General features: G+C 40.1%; 1 protein-coding gene across 2 annotated transcripts; it reads left to right on the forward strand.

Moving 5' to 3' along the window:
- Nucleotides 1-1,581: 1,581 nt before the first annotated feature.
- si:ch211-261d7.6 (uncharacterized) lies at nucleotides 1,582-15,530 on the forward strand. 2 transcript variants are annotated; one of them, XM_006795947.2, is made up of 4 exons: nucleotides 1,582-1,937; nucleotides 10,189-10,698; nucleotides 12,865-13,374; nucleotides 13,534-15,530. In XM_006795947.2, exons 1-4 carry the CDS (start codon nucleotides 1,823-1,825, stop codon nucleotides 14,778-14,780), a joined length of 2,382 nt encoding a protein of 793 aa, XP_006796010.2. In that variant the 5' UTR covers nucleotides 1,582-1,822; the 3' UTR covers nucleotides 14,781-15,530. The 2 variants fall into 2 exon arrangements, with proteins under 2 accessions (XP_006796010.2, XP_006796009.2); XM_006795946.2 differs by lacking the exons at nucleotides 10,189-10,698; nucleotides 12,865-13,374; nucleotides 13,534-15,530 and adding an exon at nucleotides 3,438-8,806.
- The last annotated feature ends 1,544 nt before the right edge of the window (nucleotides 15,531-17,074 follow it).

Genomic DNA, 17,074 nt, shown 5'->3' on the forward strand with positions numbered 1-17,074 from the left:
TTGCACTTCAGTATGAACACAAATCCACCAACCCGAGGATCACCACAACATGATCTAATAGACCTACACCTTAGTTCACACATTCACTTTGTCTAAGGTTTATTTCTGAGATTTCACACAACCCAGGACTCAAGTCATGAATACATAATGGGCTTGGATTTACATCATTATAAATGAAATGTGCTCTATTTGGAAGCAGCAGGCCCCTCCCCTTTCGACGGCTTGTGTGAGACTTTAAATCATCAAATTTTAAATTGTTATTGATCCCTTTACCCCGAGTCCTAAAGTGTATATTTATTTTCTTACTCTTCTTATATATATTGTTTGTTTACTTGCACTGCTGTAACTGGAGCCTCGTCATCTCGTCTCTCTATATGCTGGACTGTATGTAGCGGAGATGACAATAAAGTTTACTTTGACTTCAGCAGCGAGCACGCGCACCGAGGGCTCTCGCGCTCACTTTTCGTGTATAGAATTTTGAAAAAAGACATCGGTGCAAATTATAAGTCTGTATCATGATGTCTGATGTTTTCGTGTTTGTTGGTTTGTTTTTATTTTGCGAGTTGGTTATTAGACGCTGCTCCAGCCGGTCAGAGAATCCCCCGCGGCCCCGCCCTCTCCTCCCTGTGCAGCAATCAGCAGGCGCACCTCGCAAACGGAGGGCGCCCTTACTCCCAGCAAATGGGCGATAGAAATCCGATCGGTGCCTATGACATTCCTAATATGCGCTGGCATGACGTCGGGGCAGCATGAGTACGAGCATTTTTTATTTTATTTTTTTTGCCGATACCCGTGATGCCGCCCCCACCACGATGCCGCCCCGGGCAACCGCCCGTGTCGCCCGTATCTAAAACCGCTACTGAGTGTTCCCAGCAAAAGCGAGTCTGTCGCTTTGTAGTTGTGTGTTAACAGCTTCCTCTGTGGATCTTCCAGCAGGAGTGCGGGAACGGGAGAGCAGCGAGCACAACTTTCACGGGAGCGGCGACACGGCACGGGAGTTGGAAACGCACGGGGATTTATTATTGTGTATTGTTTACTTCACTGTAAATAAACGCACTGCATTAATCGCCCAGAGTTCCGCATTTTGAGTCCTCCTTCCACACACCCACGGTCTGCCACGCAGACCATGACAAAAATAAAACTCAATCATACTGTTTATGGCCATGGTTTAGCCTATAGGTTTAGCCTACTCTTATGCTTATGTCTGTACGCAGCTGTCCAGGAATTGTATCAATATGATGTGCGCACGTTATCTATTTCGTTGCCACAAATGCGTAATTCGTTGCCACGTTATACCCACTTCGTGCCCACAAATTAGCATTTCGTGGGCACAAATAAGTTATACCCATTTCGTGCCCACGAAGTAGTATTTTGTGGCCACAATTTATTTATTTTTTTGGACCATGTCATCAGAGGGGCTCCGTAGTGAACAGCTCCTCCTGTTCGGCAACAAGTGGAAAAGTTTGAGGGCGTTTGTTTGTCAGAGTAATGCACCACCACCACCACTGGCGTCGCTGCAGGGTGATAACTTCGTGTTGAGGCAAATAAAAGAGAAGAAGAAGACACTTCCGCTGAGGGGAAGGATAGGCGCACTGCGCAGGTGTTCTGACTACAGCTCGCCTTTATATGTACACCAACCGCATTATTAAAACGGTTAATGATACTTCTCCGTTATATTTTAGCGAACTAGACTTATATTACACACTGTTTTCACTCTCGTGGAGCTGACTGAGTGGTAAAAAAATAATTTGTATTAAAAAACAAAACAACGGTGGCGCTGTTAAGCTAACAAGCACTAGCGCCACCAAGCAGCCACGCCAAGATGGAGGGATCTGCTTCCTCGGCCAGCGTAGAGGACGGAGCTGAAAACAAACGCCATGCTGACGAAGGGACACCTGAAGAGAACGCCGGTCCATCGACTGAAGAAACCGCTGACAGTAAGCACCCATCAGCAGGCCGTGACTTAAACATTTACGCTCCACCGTTAACACAGCATCAGTGCGTTCCTGTGCATTGTTTTCCTGCACTCCATTAACAGAAAAATGTAAATATTTGACTTGAAGGCAGATTTAAAAAGTGCTCTTTTAACACCAGTAACAAATATAAAGTTATCAGTTCGAGTTAAAGGCTTCCCAGCATTTTCAGTGGGGCGTATTGAACTAACAGCGCCAGCCCTGGTCAAAGTTAATACTCAGCCATATGGATCGAAAATTATGTGACCGCTTTAATAATCTAGTCTTATGACATTGAATCAGGGCATTGCCAGAAGCAAAACTATGTATTGCTGGAAACATGCTTTTTCTGTAATCCTACTGAATAATATAAATGTTTGGCCAGGCCATATATAGGGAAGTGCTCAATCTGCGGTATCTCCAGGTTTTTTCCCCCCATAATAATCTTTCCCTTGGTATTTATTTCATTTGCTTTAACAATCTGGCACTCTTCATAGAGGATTAACGTAAACGGATTTTAGATTTACAACTAGTTTTAAATTAGACTTTTCTGATTATTGTTTTATCAGTACACAAACTTTAGCAATCAACGGAAGGAAGTTTTGTTTTCCTGAGCATGGTTGTGTAACAACTAAAGCATTGCTTGTTGTGTTTTGTTTTAGATCAATAGGAAATATTTATTTAGACAACAAACAATACTACTCATACAGTTTCTCTTGGCTGTTTCCATCCAAAGCATTTAGTATGCTTTTACGTGTATATGTAGGTGGAAGCAGAATATCTTCACTACTTTTGCGCCTCGACTTCTTGCTGTTGAGACATCAGACTAAAGTTTCAGCAGGTCAGCAGGCAAATTGTCACTATTCCTTTGTATCCATAAGACAAGCTTCAACAGGGGCATGTTTTTAACACATAAAAAGCACTGCACTTTACAGAGTAACAGTTGTGGTTCACTGCTCTAAATTTCAGAAATATGGGTTAAAATCTGTTTGGATTGAGTTTTGTTGAAAAACACAGCCTTTACTTATTAATTCTCTAAACGTTTAAATAGGAGTTGACATTAAATGAGATTTTATCTAAATATGGTTGTCCACAGTGTGCAGGTGCTTTGCGGACATTCGGTAACCATTTACCATGTCTATTTAAAAAAAAAAAAAAAAAAAAAAATGCAACTACAGCAATTGTATTAAATAACAAAATAATTCATCTTCAAGGTATTTTAGCCCTAAGCAGTGTATTTGCACCTCAGTAATGACACTTTTTTTGTTGTTGTTTTTTTTAATAAGTGTTATTTTTCTCCTATCATTTCTTTGTTTTATATGGAAATTGTGCAGTTGTGTGATTATACTGTAAGCTCAAGTTACTTTAAAATAAAGACATGTTTGCGCCTCTGTTTTTTGTTTTGTTTTTAAATTTCCTTTCTTTTTTTCTTCTCTGAAAACAGGAGTGGCTTTGACCTCCTCTTTTCCCCTTTTCTATTTTTAGGGAGTGGGGTTTTCTGCTGTCAGCATTGTGGAGAAGGCTTCAGAGAGGAGGCAACCTTCTTGAAGCATTTGCGTGAACATCCACAAGAAAGCATGTATTTGGACAAGCACATGGATGAGTTACATGATGGAGAAAAGGACAATGAAGCGCTTCACTTTTGTTCTTTATGTTCAGCCTCATTTATTGACCTGAGTGAATACCACTTGCATATGGAGAAGAACCATGATCAGATCTCTCAAAAGGAGACTGGTATCCGGATTAATGCTGCCATAGCAAAGCAACAAACTTATGAATGTCAGGACTGTGGGAAATCTTATGGTGTGATTGGACACTTTCTCAACCATCAGCGCTCACACAGACAACCCTCCAAATCAGTTTTTCATGACCTTCAGCATTTGAAAAAGAAGTCGTTTCAGTGCGAATCTTGTGGGAGAAATTATTCTCGTGCTTCAGCTCTTGATGCCCATCGTCGTTGTCATGAGGAAAAGTTGATTAAGCCCAGAAACAGGAGTTCAGGAGATGCAATTCCAGCTGGGGAGTCATTAGCAGAAACAAAGGCAGGTGAAAGTCAAACAGAGGATTATTCTGAAAAGGTTTTTACATGCTCATGTGGGAAAGCTTTTTCTGCCCTGATGCGACTTAAGACTCATCAGAGATTTAGCCGCAATAGTCAGTGCTCTCCTGAAGAAATGAAACAAAAGCCAAAGAAGAACTGCAACGAGTTTTACTGCAGCGAGTGTAAAAAGGGTTTCAGTGGCCATATTGCTCTCTTTAACCATCAGCGATGGCATGCCAATCATGCTGATAATTCTGCAAAAAGGTTCCCATGTGAGGAATGTGGAAAAGTGTTCATGACTCTTACCTTCTACTACAGGCATCAGCGCACTGCACACAGTGACGAAACCCCAGCAAAGTCATTTCACCATCAGCTGTGCCAGCTACAGAAGAAGGCATTTGAATGTAAAGATTGTGGGCTAAAGTTCTCCAGGTCTTCAGCACTTCATTCTCATCAGCTTCATCACACAGATGTTTTTAGAGAAACTGAGAAGGAGGCCCAGATGTGTTCCTCTCTACCTCAAGACCAAATGGCAGAAAGCGGAAGACCAGAGATTGACTTGGAAACGTCTACAGAAGGAAAAGTGCAGCTGGACAGTTTGCCTCCAACCAACATGACTGAAGAGTTGTACATAGTTGAGACTGATGAAGACATGGAAAGTTATGAACCCGGTGACTTTAACGTACAGGTGATCAGTGCAAGTGAGTCTGAGGATGAGCCACCCCAAGATCTGAATCCTGACCTGGAGCTGGTGTGTGAATCCGATCAGGAGGGAAGAGATGACGGTGATATTGTTTCCAAACCAGAAATGGACTTGAAAATTGTACAAATTGATTTTGAGCAGGCTGACGAGCCGATTGCACTGATAGCGAGGGAAGCCGAGAATAAATCAGCAGAAGACAGGTTTGATTGTCCAGAATGTTATCGCTGGTTTTCTAGTTCTTCATCGCTGCGTGTTCACAGAATGTGGCATGGCGTTCATAAGAGAAGACAGCAAGGTCAGTCAGCGCCTCTTTACACATGTGACACTTGTGGTCATGAAGCAAGTAGCTTTGAGGAACACTGCCATCACATACAGACCCACGGTGGTCAGATGCAAAACAGCGATGCATTTCAGGAGGTGGAGGGATTAGAGAAGAAAAATCTGACGTGCAGTGAATGCGGCAAAGTTTTCTCTCGTTTGTCTGCTTTGGTCTCTCATCAGTTGCATCATCCCAAAAGAAAGCAGTTCCAGTGCCCAGATTGCACAATGTCTTATTTGCATGCAGCTAGCCTGTTTAACCATATGAAAACCTGCTCTGCACAAAAAAAGGAAAATATTTCAGTTAGTAAGAAAGAATACAATCCAAAGAAAACCCTACTGGGCCCAAAGATCTATCATTGTGAGCAGTGTGGAAAAGGTTTTTGGTCTTTAGGTGCTTTCTCACACCACAAGCAAAATCCGACAGAGTGTGCAGATTTGAGGCTGAGAAAAGGTGTCCCGGGATCCTCTGTTAATGGACACCAACGCTCTAGCATGAAGGTTGCATGTCCGGTGTGTGGCAGAAAATTTCGGCACAGAGGCATCATGACATTGCACATGCGAAAGCATGAAAATGGAAATCACAAATGCGAACTCTGCAACAGGTCATTCCGCCTTTTTTCCAGCCTCCTTAGACACCAGGTAGTGCATAATGACCAGTTGCTTCCACCACCCATCAAGTCTTTTCAGCATCAAGTTGAACAGCTGAAAAAGAACACCTACAGCTGTCCTGACTGTGGGAAGTTGTTTTCACGGGCCAAAGCACTGCAGTTTCATATGAAAAGCCATGGCTATGAGAGTGGGCATTCTCCATCATCATCGTGGTCCAGAGTCACGCTGGAGGATCTACAGTGCGCTACATGCCTTGCACATTTCAACAGCAAGGTCTCTTTAAGAGTTCATCAGAAACTGTGCATTAAAAGAGACAATCAAGTTGTTGCAAATACAGAAAACGATGATGCTTTAAGATTGTGCGAAGGCAGCATGGATGCTAGCACATGGGAAAGCTCTGACCAGTCAAAGGTACGTACACCAGTAAAGAGAGAAATGGATGGCACGGAACCAGAGATGGAAAATGACACAGGTGAAGGAGAACTGGAAAACCCAACTGCATCCAGTATGAAATACAAATGCAAAAAATGTGACAGAAGCTTTTCAGTAGTTGGGGCTTTAAATTTTCACAAAAGAATTCATGCTGAGGGCTACAGGTCTTTACCAAAATCCAAACTGGCCATTTCTACAATGTTAAAAAAACCTAAACAAGAAGAGCAGGGTAAAGGACTGTTTCACTGCTCTGAATGTGGGAGACGGTTCATGTCTAACTCAGCCCTGGGCTCCCACAAACGATGGCACAAAGAAAAGAAATCTTCGCGGTCCCTGCTAAAAGATGATGATTTGAAATCTCTTAACCACAAAACCGTAGATGGAACTTTTCAGTGCAAAAACTGTGGCAAACAGTTTTTTAACCACCGCGTTCTGCAGCGCCACCAGATGTTTAATCCACCATGTCAAAGCAAAGCTGTAGCAGAGCCAGATTTGAGCAGCAGCGAACCAGGCAAGACATTTGTGCAAGATTCACTTCCAGCCAAGAACAGTAAAACTTTAGAGACGGGAAACGAGGCTCCAGAACAAGTCAAAATAAATTGCAGTGAGAGTGAGGCCGTATTACTGGCATTGAAGCCAAAACCTCACCAGTGTCCCCTCTGCTCAATGACCTTTACTAAAGCAAGAGGACTACGTGCTCACAAATGGCAGGCCCACGCAAAGAGCACAAAAGGCAAACGCAAAGCTGCTTTGCGTAGAAAAAAAGAGCCTGTTGCCTCAAGTAGTGAGATGAGGAAAACTGGAGATTCATCAGCAGCAGATAACACGAGTGTGATGTTAAAAAGTAGCACAGTTGACAGAGAGTGGATGAAAATCACATTGGATTCTCCTGTGAAATTGTGTCAAGACTCCGGGGAATGGGGCATTTCTGAAGGCGCCCCCAACTTTAAGAGAGTTTACCTGGATGTGAAGCAGGAGTCGAAACTGGATAATCAAACTCCTAGAGCTGCAGCTGAGGTTCCTCCACAAGTCAGCTGTGTATCGGAGAACACAGCCAAATGCTTCTTCAAGTGTGATAAGTGTGGGAAAGCTTTCCAAACGGAGGAACAATTAGGGACCCATAGAGCAAAGGCACAGAGTCGGCCTTACTCCTGTGCTCTGTGCTGCCAAGGCTTTTGGACTGAGAATCAGCTACATCAGCACCTTGCTTGGCACGACGAAGTCCGCTGCCGTCTGCCGAATGAGGTACGCTATAGACTGAGTGCTGCTATGACCTCAAAGCCTCTAAAACCCAATCCCCCCGCTGCTGACAACAGAGAAAAGTTTGTCCCATCTTCTAAAGTGATTCGGCCTACACTCAACTCAGTGGGCCAGTCACAAAGTAGCCATAAGTGCCAACACTGTGGCAAAGCCTTTCTTTCACCGACCGAATTACAGAAACACAAAACGGAGCAGTGCAGCAGCAGTGACTCATACCATTGCTCCGTTTGCCCCAGGACCTTCCGTGAAATCCAAGACCTCATCGAACATCACCAGGAATGTATCAGCGATTACAAAAGACAAAGCGACGCTCCTGCTGCTGTCTCTGCAGGAGATTCCAATGGCCTTACCTGCCTTGAATGTGGAACTACTTTTTGTCAAGAAACTGATTTGCACCAGCATTATATTGAACACACCCACAGAGTGAATTAAAGCAAAGAAACCTGAAAAGACCTGAAACAATGACTCTGTACATAGATGCTGGCTTTTCTGAAACTTCTAAAAATCTTTGTTAGAATTTTTTTTTTTTTTTTTTTTTTTTTTTTTTGCACCTTTTACTTTGACTAAATAATTCCTAATTTGTTCGTATAGTTTTTGAGATTCGTTGTACTTAAACATGTAACACTGGACTAGTATATGCTGAGCAGAACTGGCAGGTAAAATCGGTAACAGAGATCACTCTATTCCGTTATTAAGTAGATGTTAGTTCTATTTTGACCTGCACCACAAATCAAAACGGTGCTGAAGACCAAGCAACCAGACAGCACCAGAAAGAGCTGCACTGTGCAAGAGGTAGCTTTAATAATCTGGCTGGTGGCGGTACAAATGTGAAAATACAGTGTTGTTTTTTGGGGGTGGGGGCACTGATGTCATAGATCTCATATTTTTTTGCTGTTTTAAATTGACCTGTTGTGAATGTAAATTGAACTTGATTAATTTCTTTGGGGACCACTGTCTTTCATTTTCAGATAAAGTTATGCATGTAAATTGCCCAGAGAAATGAAAAATGCTGTTGACACACTACTTGCAAAGTGTAGAAAGACATGCTAAACAATGTTGCGCCACACGCATGTGCTAATTTTGCTGCTGTTTTTGTTAAGAACTGATGTTTTGTTGAAGGATGATTGACGCTTTGCATATTTTACAGAAAGATAAAGAACCTGAAATTCAGCAATGCGTACTCTTTACATAACCTGGTAGGAAAAACAAAATTCTTGTCTAACATCACTTGGTCACTTCCATTATTATAAACTATACTACGTTCAGGCCATTGTATGCTTTGTACAATGCATTACGCATTAACTGATTTATAAGCTCCTCTGTTGATTCTTTATAGTGTTATTTCTATTGTGTGATAAAATACTCATTACTTAAAGTAGCAGTTATGTTCTTGTAGTATAGTTCTAAGTAGTTGGTTATATTTATTTGTTTTTTATTCCTAGAAGAAGTCCAAGAAGCTGAAAATAAACTAACTTGTTTTTGCCATGATTAATGGTTGTGTGATTAATTCAGTCAGTCTGCATATTCTAGTCATGTCTGGGTTGTTAATATTGTTGTTTCCCATTTCACGATTACTTGACATAAATTGCTTTCGGATTACTACATTTCATATCTAGCATGTATTAAATAGAGCACCTTGATGTGTCAAAGGAGCAAACTAAAAGTTTTTTAGGAGGAAAATAAAAGTTTGCTACTAAAACAATGTACAAATAAGTAAAAGCATGTGTTGTTGATCATATTAGTTAAGGCTCTGCAGTGATATCGGTCCAGCTTCCTCCAATTTAAAGATGTTTGCAGTGCCTCCTGTAGCACTGATCAACAAACATTTTGTTACTGGGATTCTTTCACCTGTACTTCCACTAATTTCACTTACTGACTCCAAATATGAGCTGTTTTCTTCTAGCTTCACGTTTTTTGTCGTTATGATGTTCCACTGATTCACTGGATAACAGGACTGGACAGAAATGGAGATGCATTTCAGTGTTTAAGACATCAGTGCACTAAAGGTGATTTTCTTGGTCCTGATGAACATGAACTGATGCTTCATGATGAGTTCAAAAGGAAACGTAAACCAGCTGAATCAGCAGCATTCAAGCAGGTTGTTTCTTGGCAGTCACATAGCTGTTAATAGTGCTGAGCTTGTGGATAAACATGCTGAAAGTATATCAGATAATGAGTGCCAGAATCTCACTGAAGATGCACTTTCGACATTTTCTCCACCAGATCTGTGTGATGTCAGCGATAAGTGCCGCTAAAGATTTCATCAAATTATGAAAGTGATGAAAAACTGATATCAGGGAAAATTGAGTCAGAGCATGATGGGTGACCACTGTTGGTTCTTGCAAAGAGAAATAAATGTGCAGTAAAATCCAGTGCCTCAAACATTTCTGAGCACCCTGAGCATGCTTGTTTTTATTTTTAGCTAAATTGATAGAAATATGCTTAAATGCAACTCCGGTGTCGTCTTTAAGAAAAAAACACAAAAAACCCCACAAAAAACAATTTTGGTGGCAAATAGTTTAAATCACAGATATAGTGTCAGTATATTGTTATTAAAAAATATTGAAATGGCAAAGTGACTCTCAAAAACCTAATGTGTAGGCTTAAATCAGATTTCTTATCTAAATCAGTGTAAAAAAATTCTCAGTGGCAAACAAATATTTGTATACATCAGTGTGATCAGGAGGTGCTAAAAGATGTCTTTACTGTCAGTGCTTTGAAATCAGTATTTTTATGCTTAATTTTAGGTATTTCTTTTTTTTTTTTTTTTTAAAAATTGAGTTTTGGGTTTTTTTGCACATTTTTTGCTGACGTGATCACTTTCTAATGCCTGCTAAAAAATTAAAATTTTCTCCTGTTGCTCTTTGCAGATAAAGAACTCAGTGTTGAATGTAAGGACTGTGGGCTGACGTTTGCACAGCAGGAGCTCTACGAGACTCACCTGCACCAGCACGCCGTGGAAGATGAGGAAACTCCGATGGAAGAGGACGGGACAGCAGAAACAGTCTCTGAGAGAGCAGACGATGGAGAAAGCAGAGATGAAGATGTGAGAAATACACTTAGACAGGGTTACACCTGTGTGACCTGTGGAAAGAATTATAAATACCGGGTTTCGTTCCAAAAACACCAGCATCTCCACAGGAAGAGGACGTCTAAAGGAGATAAAACGAATGCAAACATGCAAGAGGAGACGAGAAAAGAAGACAAGGTGGAGAGAAGTGAAGTTGAAGGCCCAGGCGAGGATGCAATGACTGCAGAGCGTGACAGCTCTGTGGAGTCTGATTGTACAGAGCCTGTGTGTCACTCAAAGGTTTCCAAACTATCTGATGGGTCTGAATCAGAAGATGTACGATTGCAAACCAGAGGAGAGGTGGACGAGAGTGAGTCATAGCATGCGAACATGCACACACATAGACAAGTGGTAATAAGAGTGCTCGGATTCTGATCTTAGGTGATGACATGCCAGTTCTTCACACGTCTCCTAGCTGACCATCTCAAGTCTGCCTGAAAAAAAATTCAAAGAGGGGAGTTATACTTATTAACAGGAAGTAAGCAAAATTCCAGGTCTCTACTGGCCTTAGTTTTCTTTGAAAGAAATTTGCTCAAATTCCCTAAAATATTTGTGTTACTGACAGATCTGAAATGCTGTTGTTTTACAGGCAGGGAACTGAGATTATATGTACAATTTTTCATACAAAAGGCTCAAAATGTTCTTTAAAAGAGTCAATTTCAGGTGAAAAAAACACATTTTCATCCAGCTATGACACTATTGCACCAAATCTAAATGAACTTATTTGTAAATAACAAGTTCCTTTTAATATTACATCCAAAGTTTGTCATGATGATTGCTCTGATTCTCCTCAATATAAATTATTTTTTCCATGCTTACGTTTGGCAGCCAGAGTCTATAATACATTCTAATATTTCTAATATTTCCTGGATTTAAGATCAAGAGTCTAAATTTCACGTGGTGCTTTTTATTTACAAGGTGAGATGGCATGCTTACGAAATTTATTAGACCACAACCAGTGTAAGGTTTATGCCACAGCTGCTGTAGATTAACAGTTTTGGTAATTACCTAATCATATTTTATGTGTCTGTAATGTGCAAGCTCTTTTATCAAAATTATATTTTTAATGCCATAATATAATTATTGCTCTACTCCATGTATTTTTAAATTGACTGCTTTACAAAAGAGCTGAGAAAAAATATAAAGTATGTTATTATTCGGTTAAGGTGGCAAATTACAGTCATTTACTTGTATTTGTGAACAGATGAGTTCTTTTTAGTGTTTGAATGATTCATTTCCGAGTTCTTAAAGAAATCTAGTGTGCAGCTGAAATTTGGGTGTAAAAATGCAGACCCAGTTTATTTTCCTAATCTCTAAAGTTTTGGGGTTTTCTTGTTTTTATGACAAGTGATGTAATAAATGTAAGCACTGTAACTTTTGAGGCAGTTTTCCAAATTGCATTTTCACATTTATATTAAATTATTGCTAAGATAAAATTCTTAATCAAGAATCATCTCACCAGTGATGCTGAATCATTCGGCTGTTAAACTAAACAGAAACCATAACTACTCCACCACAGTGTTTATTTCTTTTGCAAGAACATAATACACAATCTAACTAAGTGAGTGCAACACTTTCACTTACCTCAATTGTTTGTCTTCAGTGTTAATAAAACAAATGTTATTCAAAAGTGTTTCCAGTCACAAAATATGTAATTCTCAGGATTTTGATGTTCTCCTTAAATGCATATCTGTGTCCAGAGGTGGAATCATGAACTTGTTTTTGTGTTGTAACGGCATTCAGCACACATCTGTTCTTTCTGTGCAGAAAAATCTACTTGCTGCATGATTCAGTTTAAATTCTTATAAAATGGGGAAATGAGCAAAAACATGATCTTAAATTTAACAGGAACTTTTGTGTGTCAGAAGCTGTAAATTAAAATCTGGTTTCTACAGGATTCCAGATCTGCTGTCAGAGGCTGGACATCCAACAATTTTAAGTACTTCAAGCATCTATCACTGAATGTTAATTTGAGCTACACTCCTTCCTGAGGGTTTATATTTATAGAGCTGTGGTATCAAATATTTAAACATGTAAAGAACATAGCTCAGATGACTTTACTGGATAGTGGGATATTAAAATAGGTCCTCAAAAATGATAGAAAAACATAACAAAACACCTACTTTCTTCTCCTGAAATACTTAAGTGGAGTCCCACATGTGCTTTTTTGTTTTGTTTTGTTTTTTTGTTGTTGTTTTTAAACTGCTAAAATTTTAACAGAGTAATGTTAAAAATTGTGCAAGTTTTCCACAGACTGTGATCAGTTGGTTGCTTTACATCAGATGGTAACTTTGTGACTGAGCTGTCCTCCTGAATTTGAGAGAAACTTTCAGATGATGAAAAACAGAACGATCATTTGTCTAAAATAATTTATAAAATCATAACAGGTTTATTCTACATCTTCATAACTTACACTAAACATTTAATCCATGTCAATATTTTTGTACTTAAAATTTTCTCCTGTTGCTCTTTGCAGATAAAGAACTCAGTGTTGAATGTAAGGACTGTGGGCTGAAGTTTGCACAGCAGGAGCTCTACGAGACTCACCTGCACCAGCACGCCGTGGAGGACGAGGAAACTCCAATGGAAGAGGACAGGACAACAGAAACAGTCTCTGAGAGAGCAGACAATGGAGAAAGCAGAGATGAAGATGTGAGAAATACACTTAGACAGGGTTTCACCTGTGTGACCTGTGGAAAGAATTATAAATACCGGGTTTCGTTCCAAAAACACCAGCGTCTCCACAGGAAGAGGACCTCTAAAGGAGATAAAACGAATGCAAACATGCAAGAGGAGACGAGAAAAGAAGACAATGTAGAGAGAAGTGCTGGTGAAGGCCCAGGCGAGGATGCAATGACTGCAGAGCGTGACAGCTCTGTGGAGTCTGATTGTACAGAGCCTGTGTGTCACTCAAAGGTTTCCAAACTATCTGATGGGTCTGAATCAGAAGATGTACGATTGCAAACCAGAGGAGAGGTGGACGAGAGTGAGTCATAGCATGCGAACACATTTTATTATTATTATTAGTGTTTACTGCACCCTTGCTTAACAGCATGTCAGCATGATACTACATCTTCACAATTTACACTAAACATTTAATCAGTACCAATACTTACTGTACTTAACTTTTTTTTTTCCTTTTTAGATGAGGAGCACAAAGTTGAATGTAAGGACTGTGGGCTGAAGTTCACACAGTGGGAAAACTACGAGACTCACCTGCACCAGCACGCTCTGGAAGAGGAGGAAGCAGAGATTGAAGACCACATGGTAGCAGAACTACTGCCAGAGAGAGAAGATGCTGGAGAAAATGGAGATGAAAGCATGATTGGTAATACAGCTGAGTGTGATGAGAGCGATTCAGCCCAAACAGGGACCTCAGACCCGATTCAAAGTTTTGGAGTTTCCACCGCCTCAGTGAAGAATGCACCTAGAAAAGATTATGTTTGCTCGATCTGTGGAAAGATTTACGCATACCTGGTTTCTTTCAAAAAACACCAACAGCTGCACGAAAACGAGGCCTCTGCATCAGCGAAACCTCCGAACGAGTCAATTTTGCGCCAGTACGAGTGTCCAGATTGTGGGATGCTGTTCATCAGACGAACACGGCTAATCTCCCACCTGAGAGTTCACAGAGCAAGCATTTCATTAAAATCAGCCTCTCACAGATGTGATACTTGTAACAAGGACTTTGCTTCTGCGGGGCTGTGGTTGGCTCACGCTGAGCTACATAAACAGAATCCATTTTGGTGTTTGAGCTGCACACGCGGCTTTAGAGATGAAGCGTCACTAGACAAACACCTGCAAAATCACTATCACAGGCACGGGAGCATCCGCACGTCTGCACAACCCACAAGTCACTTCAGCAACCACGGTGGAGCTAAGCAGAGCTTCTCCAATCCCGGAAAGGTAATTTCGCATCAAAAACAGCATCGTACCAACTCTGTGAACCTGGGAGGTTGGATTCAAAGAAGTGCTCTTCTCCCTTGTGTTGAAGAAGAGCCAGAAATGAATGCAGACTTAAAAGAACCACCAGAGGAGGAGGAAAGCACACAGAAAACAGGGCTACAAAGCCCATGTGAGAAGATCGAGGATCGTGACAGATCTGACAAGTCAGACTGTGGAGAACCGGTGTTTCACTTTAAGATTTTAAGACAAGCTAGCTTGGCTGATCTATCTGACGAGTCCAAATCAGGAGACATACAGTCAAAAACAAGAAACGAGCCGGACGAGACAGAGTCACAGGAAAGAAACGTACACAGCGACCACAAGTACTGGGAATGGGAGTGCTTTGACTGTGATATGGGCTTTGATGATGTGGCAAAGCTGCACTCGCATTATATAAAACATGCAACTGGGGAGTTGCCTATACTGTGGGATAACACAGAGGGATGAGGTGTCACTGAAGCATTTGATTTCTCATCCCTGCTTCTGTTCAGATCTTTTTTAAGGACGTCATACAGCTGCTACAAAAATATTTTTTTGCCCTTTTTTAAAACAATTTTATTACTTATTCCTGATGAATTTATTTTTAAAAAGCAAATATCTACACCAAGGAGGCCTATTTGAGGTATAGCCTCAATGTGCTATGAGATTAAACTTTTTAAGTCATATTTTGAGCACATAAAATCCAAGAGACTGAGAAACATTCTTGAATTAAACAGGTCAAACAAAAAGAAAAAAGGAAAACTTGAGTACAGCTGTCCTCTCTGTGTTCCTTTAATGTTTTCCTTAAAAAAAAAAAATCCTGGAGAATCTTTTCACTGCAGATGCTGACACGGAGAGGATTTTATGAATGTGCCAGTTGAGGGCGTACAAGACATCTGTCTCTGAAATTAGACACACTGATCTTCATGTCTTCTTGCTCAGTTGTGCACCAGAGTCTGTCACTTCATTCTCTCCAGAGTTTGTGAAAGGTCACAGGTCACTGTGAAATGTGGATTACACACTGTTGTAGGAAATCTTCAGTTTTCTGAACTCTTGAACACTGTCTCACTCACTGCTGGGATATTTATTGAATTCCAGCCTTTCTGTCCATCTGACTTTTATCAAGTAAATGGACAATATTCCTTCTCTCTCACCTCAATTATTCCAGTATTCAGAGGTGTGCACAGATATTTTGTGTGAGATGTTTTCCAAATAAAAAGGCATATTCTTTTATAGAAGTTTCTGAAGTCTGTTTTTATTTTTGACATTTTAAACATTTTAAACTCAGACACACAACTAACCAAATCGACATGTGCTTTTTCTGATGTAGTAAGTGGAGATGTTTTTTTTCTTCTAGTGATTAATTTGGTTTATGACTTTAAAACCGTTGATTTTTTTTTTTTTTTGTTACTAGTTGCTAAAAATGTGCATCTGGATGCCTAATCAGAAATTCAATCCAGATATTGTCAAATTAAAGCATTTCTGATCACTTTAATTGCGCATAAAAGGGCAACCTATAAAGGAAGAATGATAAACAACTTCACTGATTTTAGAGTAAATGTATTAATGAGCACTAAGATAGATAGTTGATAGATAGTTGGCCAGTCTGCAACAGTCACTAGTTTGAAAAATGTAACAGTTCATGATATTCAGTGGTTTATTTAGTAGTACAATGAGAGCTAATTGCACTCGAGACTTTTATGAGATTTCATGAATTATAAATTAAGCAAATAAACACACAACTTCATAAGCTTCTGTACTTGCTGCTTCTAAGTCTAGTAGTTTGTGCTATATATAAATCGAGGGCTGCACATAAATGCAAGAGACACCTACAACTCAGTATACAAAGCCCATTCCAAAGAAATGTAATGAGTAAATGTAAAAAAACAAAACAGAATGCAATCAATTGGAAAGTACACAAACCAGTTTTTTTTTTTCAGAGACCACTTCAAATGTTTAAATGTATTTTCTACATTTAAACATTTGAAGTGTTCTCTGAAAAAAAACTGGGTTTGAAGGGTTCAAACCCAGTTTTGGGTTTGAAGAAAAATGTTTAATCATTAAAAATTTTGATGGCATGTCTCAAAAAAGTTTGCATGGTGGCAATAAAGGCTTTAAAGGTAAGTGGTACTAAAAAGAAACAGCAGGAGGAACATTTTTGCAGCTCATTAGGTTAATTGGGAACAGTCTGAGTATATAAACTACATCTTAGAGAGGCAGAGTTTTGCATATCTGCAAAAAACAAAAACTGCATCTACAATTTCAGAATTATTTCAACTTAAAATAATGAAGATTTTGAATATATTGTTTTCATAATATCATCAAAAGATTCAGAGAATCTGGAGAAATCTCTGTGGGCAAGAGATAAGGCGAACGTCTACGTCGCATGCCTGGGATCTTTGAAACAATTCTGTCATTGAAGTCACTGCATGTCGAGGTTTGTGAAGAAGCCAAATGTGAACATGATCCAGAAACACTGCTGTCTTCTCTGGGTCAGTTAAAAAGCCTGCATCTCTGACGGTATGGAGGTGCTTTAGCACCTATGGAACTGGCAGCTTTCACATCTGGAAAACATCAGTGCTGTAAGGTATATACAGGTTTTAGATCAACACATGGTCCCATCCAGGCAACCTTTTTTCCAAGGAAGTGTTTTCATATTTCAGACTGCATTTCTTACAGCAGCTTTGGAGCCGAAGAGTCCAGATGTTGAACTGACCTGCCTGCAGTCCAAACCTTTCACCAGCTGAAAACATTTGATGCAT

Source organism: Neolamprologus brichardi, chromosome 11, assembly GCF_056152115.1.
Source record: "Neolamprologus brichardi isolate AB-2024 chromosome 11, ASM5615211v1, whole genome shotgun sequence".
NCBI classification, from domain to species: Eukaryota; Metazoa; Chordata; class Actinopteri; order Cichliformes; family Cichlidae; genus Neolamprologus; species Neolamprologus brichardi.

Coding starts and splice junctions, on each gene's coding strand:
- si:ch211-261d7.6 (XM_006795946.2), top strand. CDS start 1,823: ATGGAGGGATCTGCTTCCTCGGCCAGCGTAGAGGACGGAGCTGAAAAC. Junction 1,938..3,437: donor GACTGAAGAAACCGCTGACA/GTAAGCACCCAT, acceptor TTCTATTTTTAG/GGAGTGGGGTTTTCTGCTGT.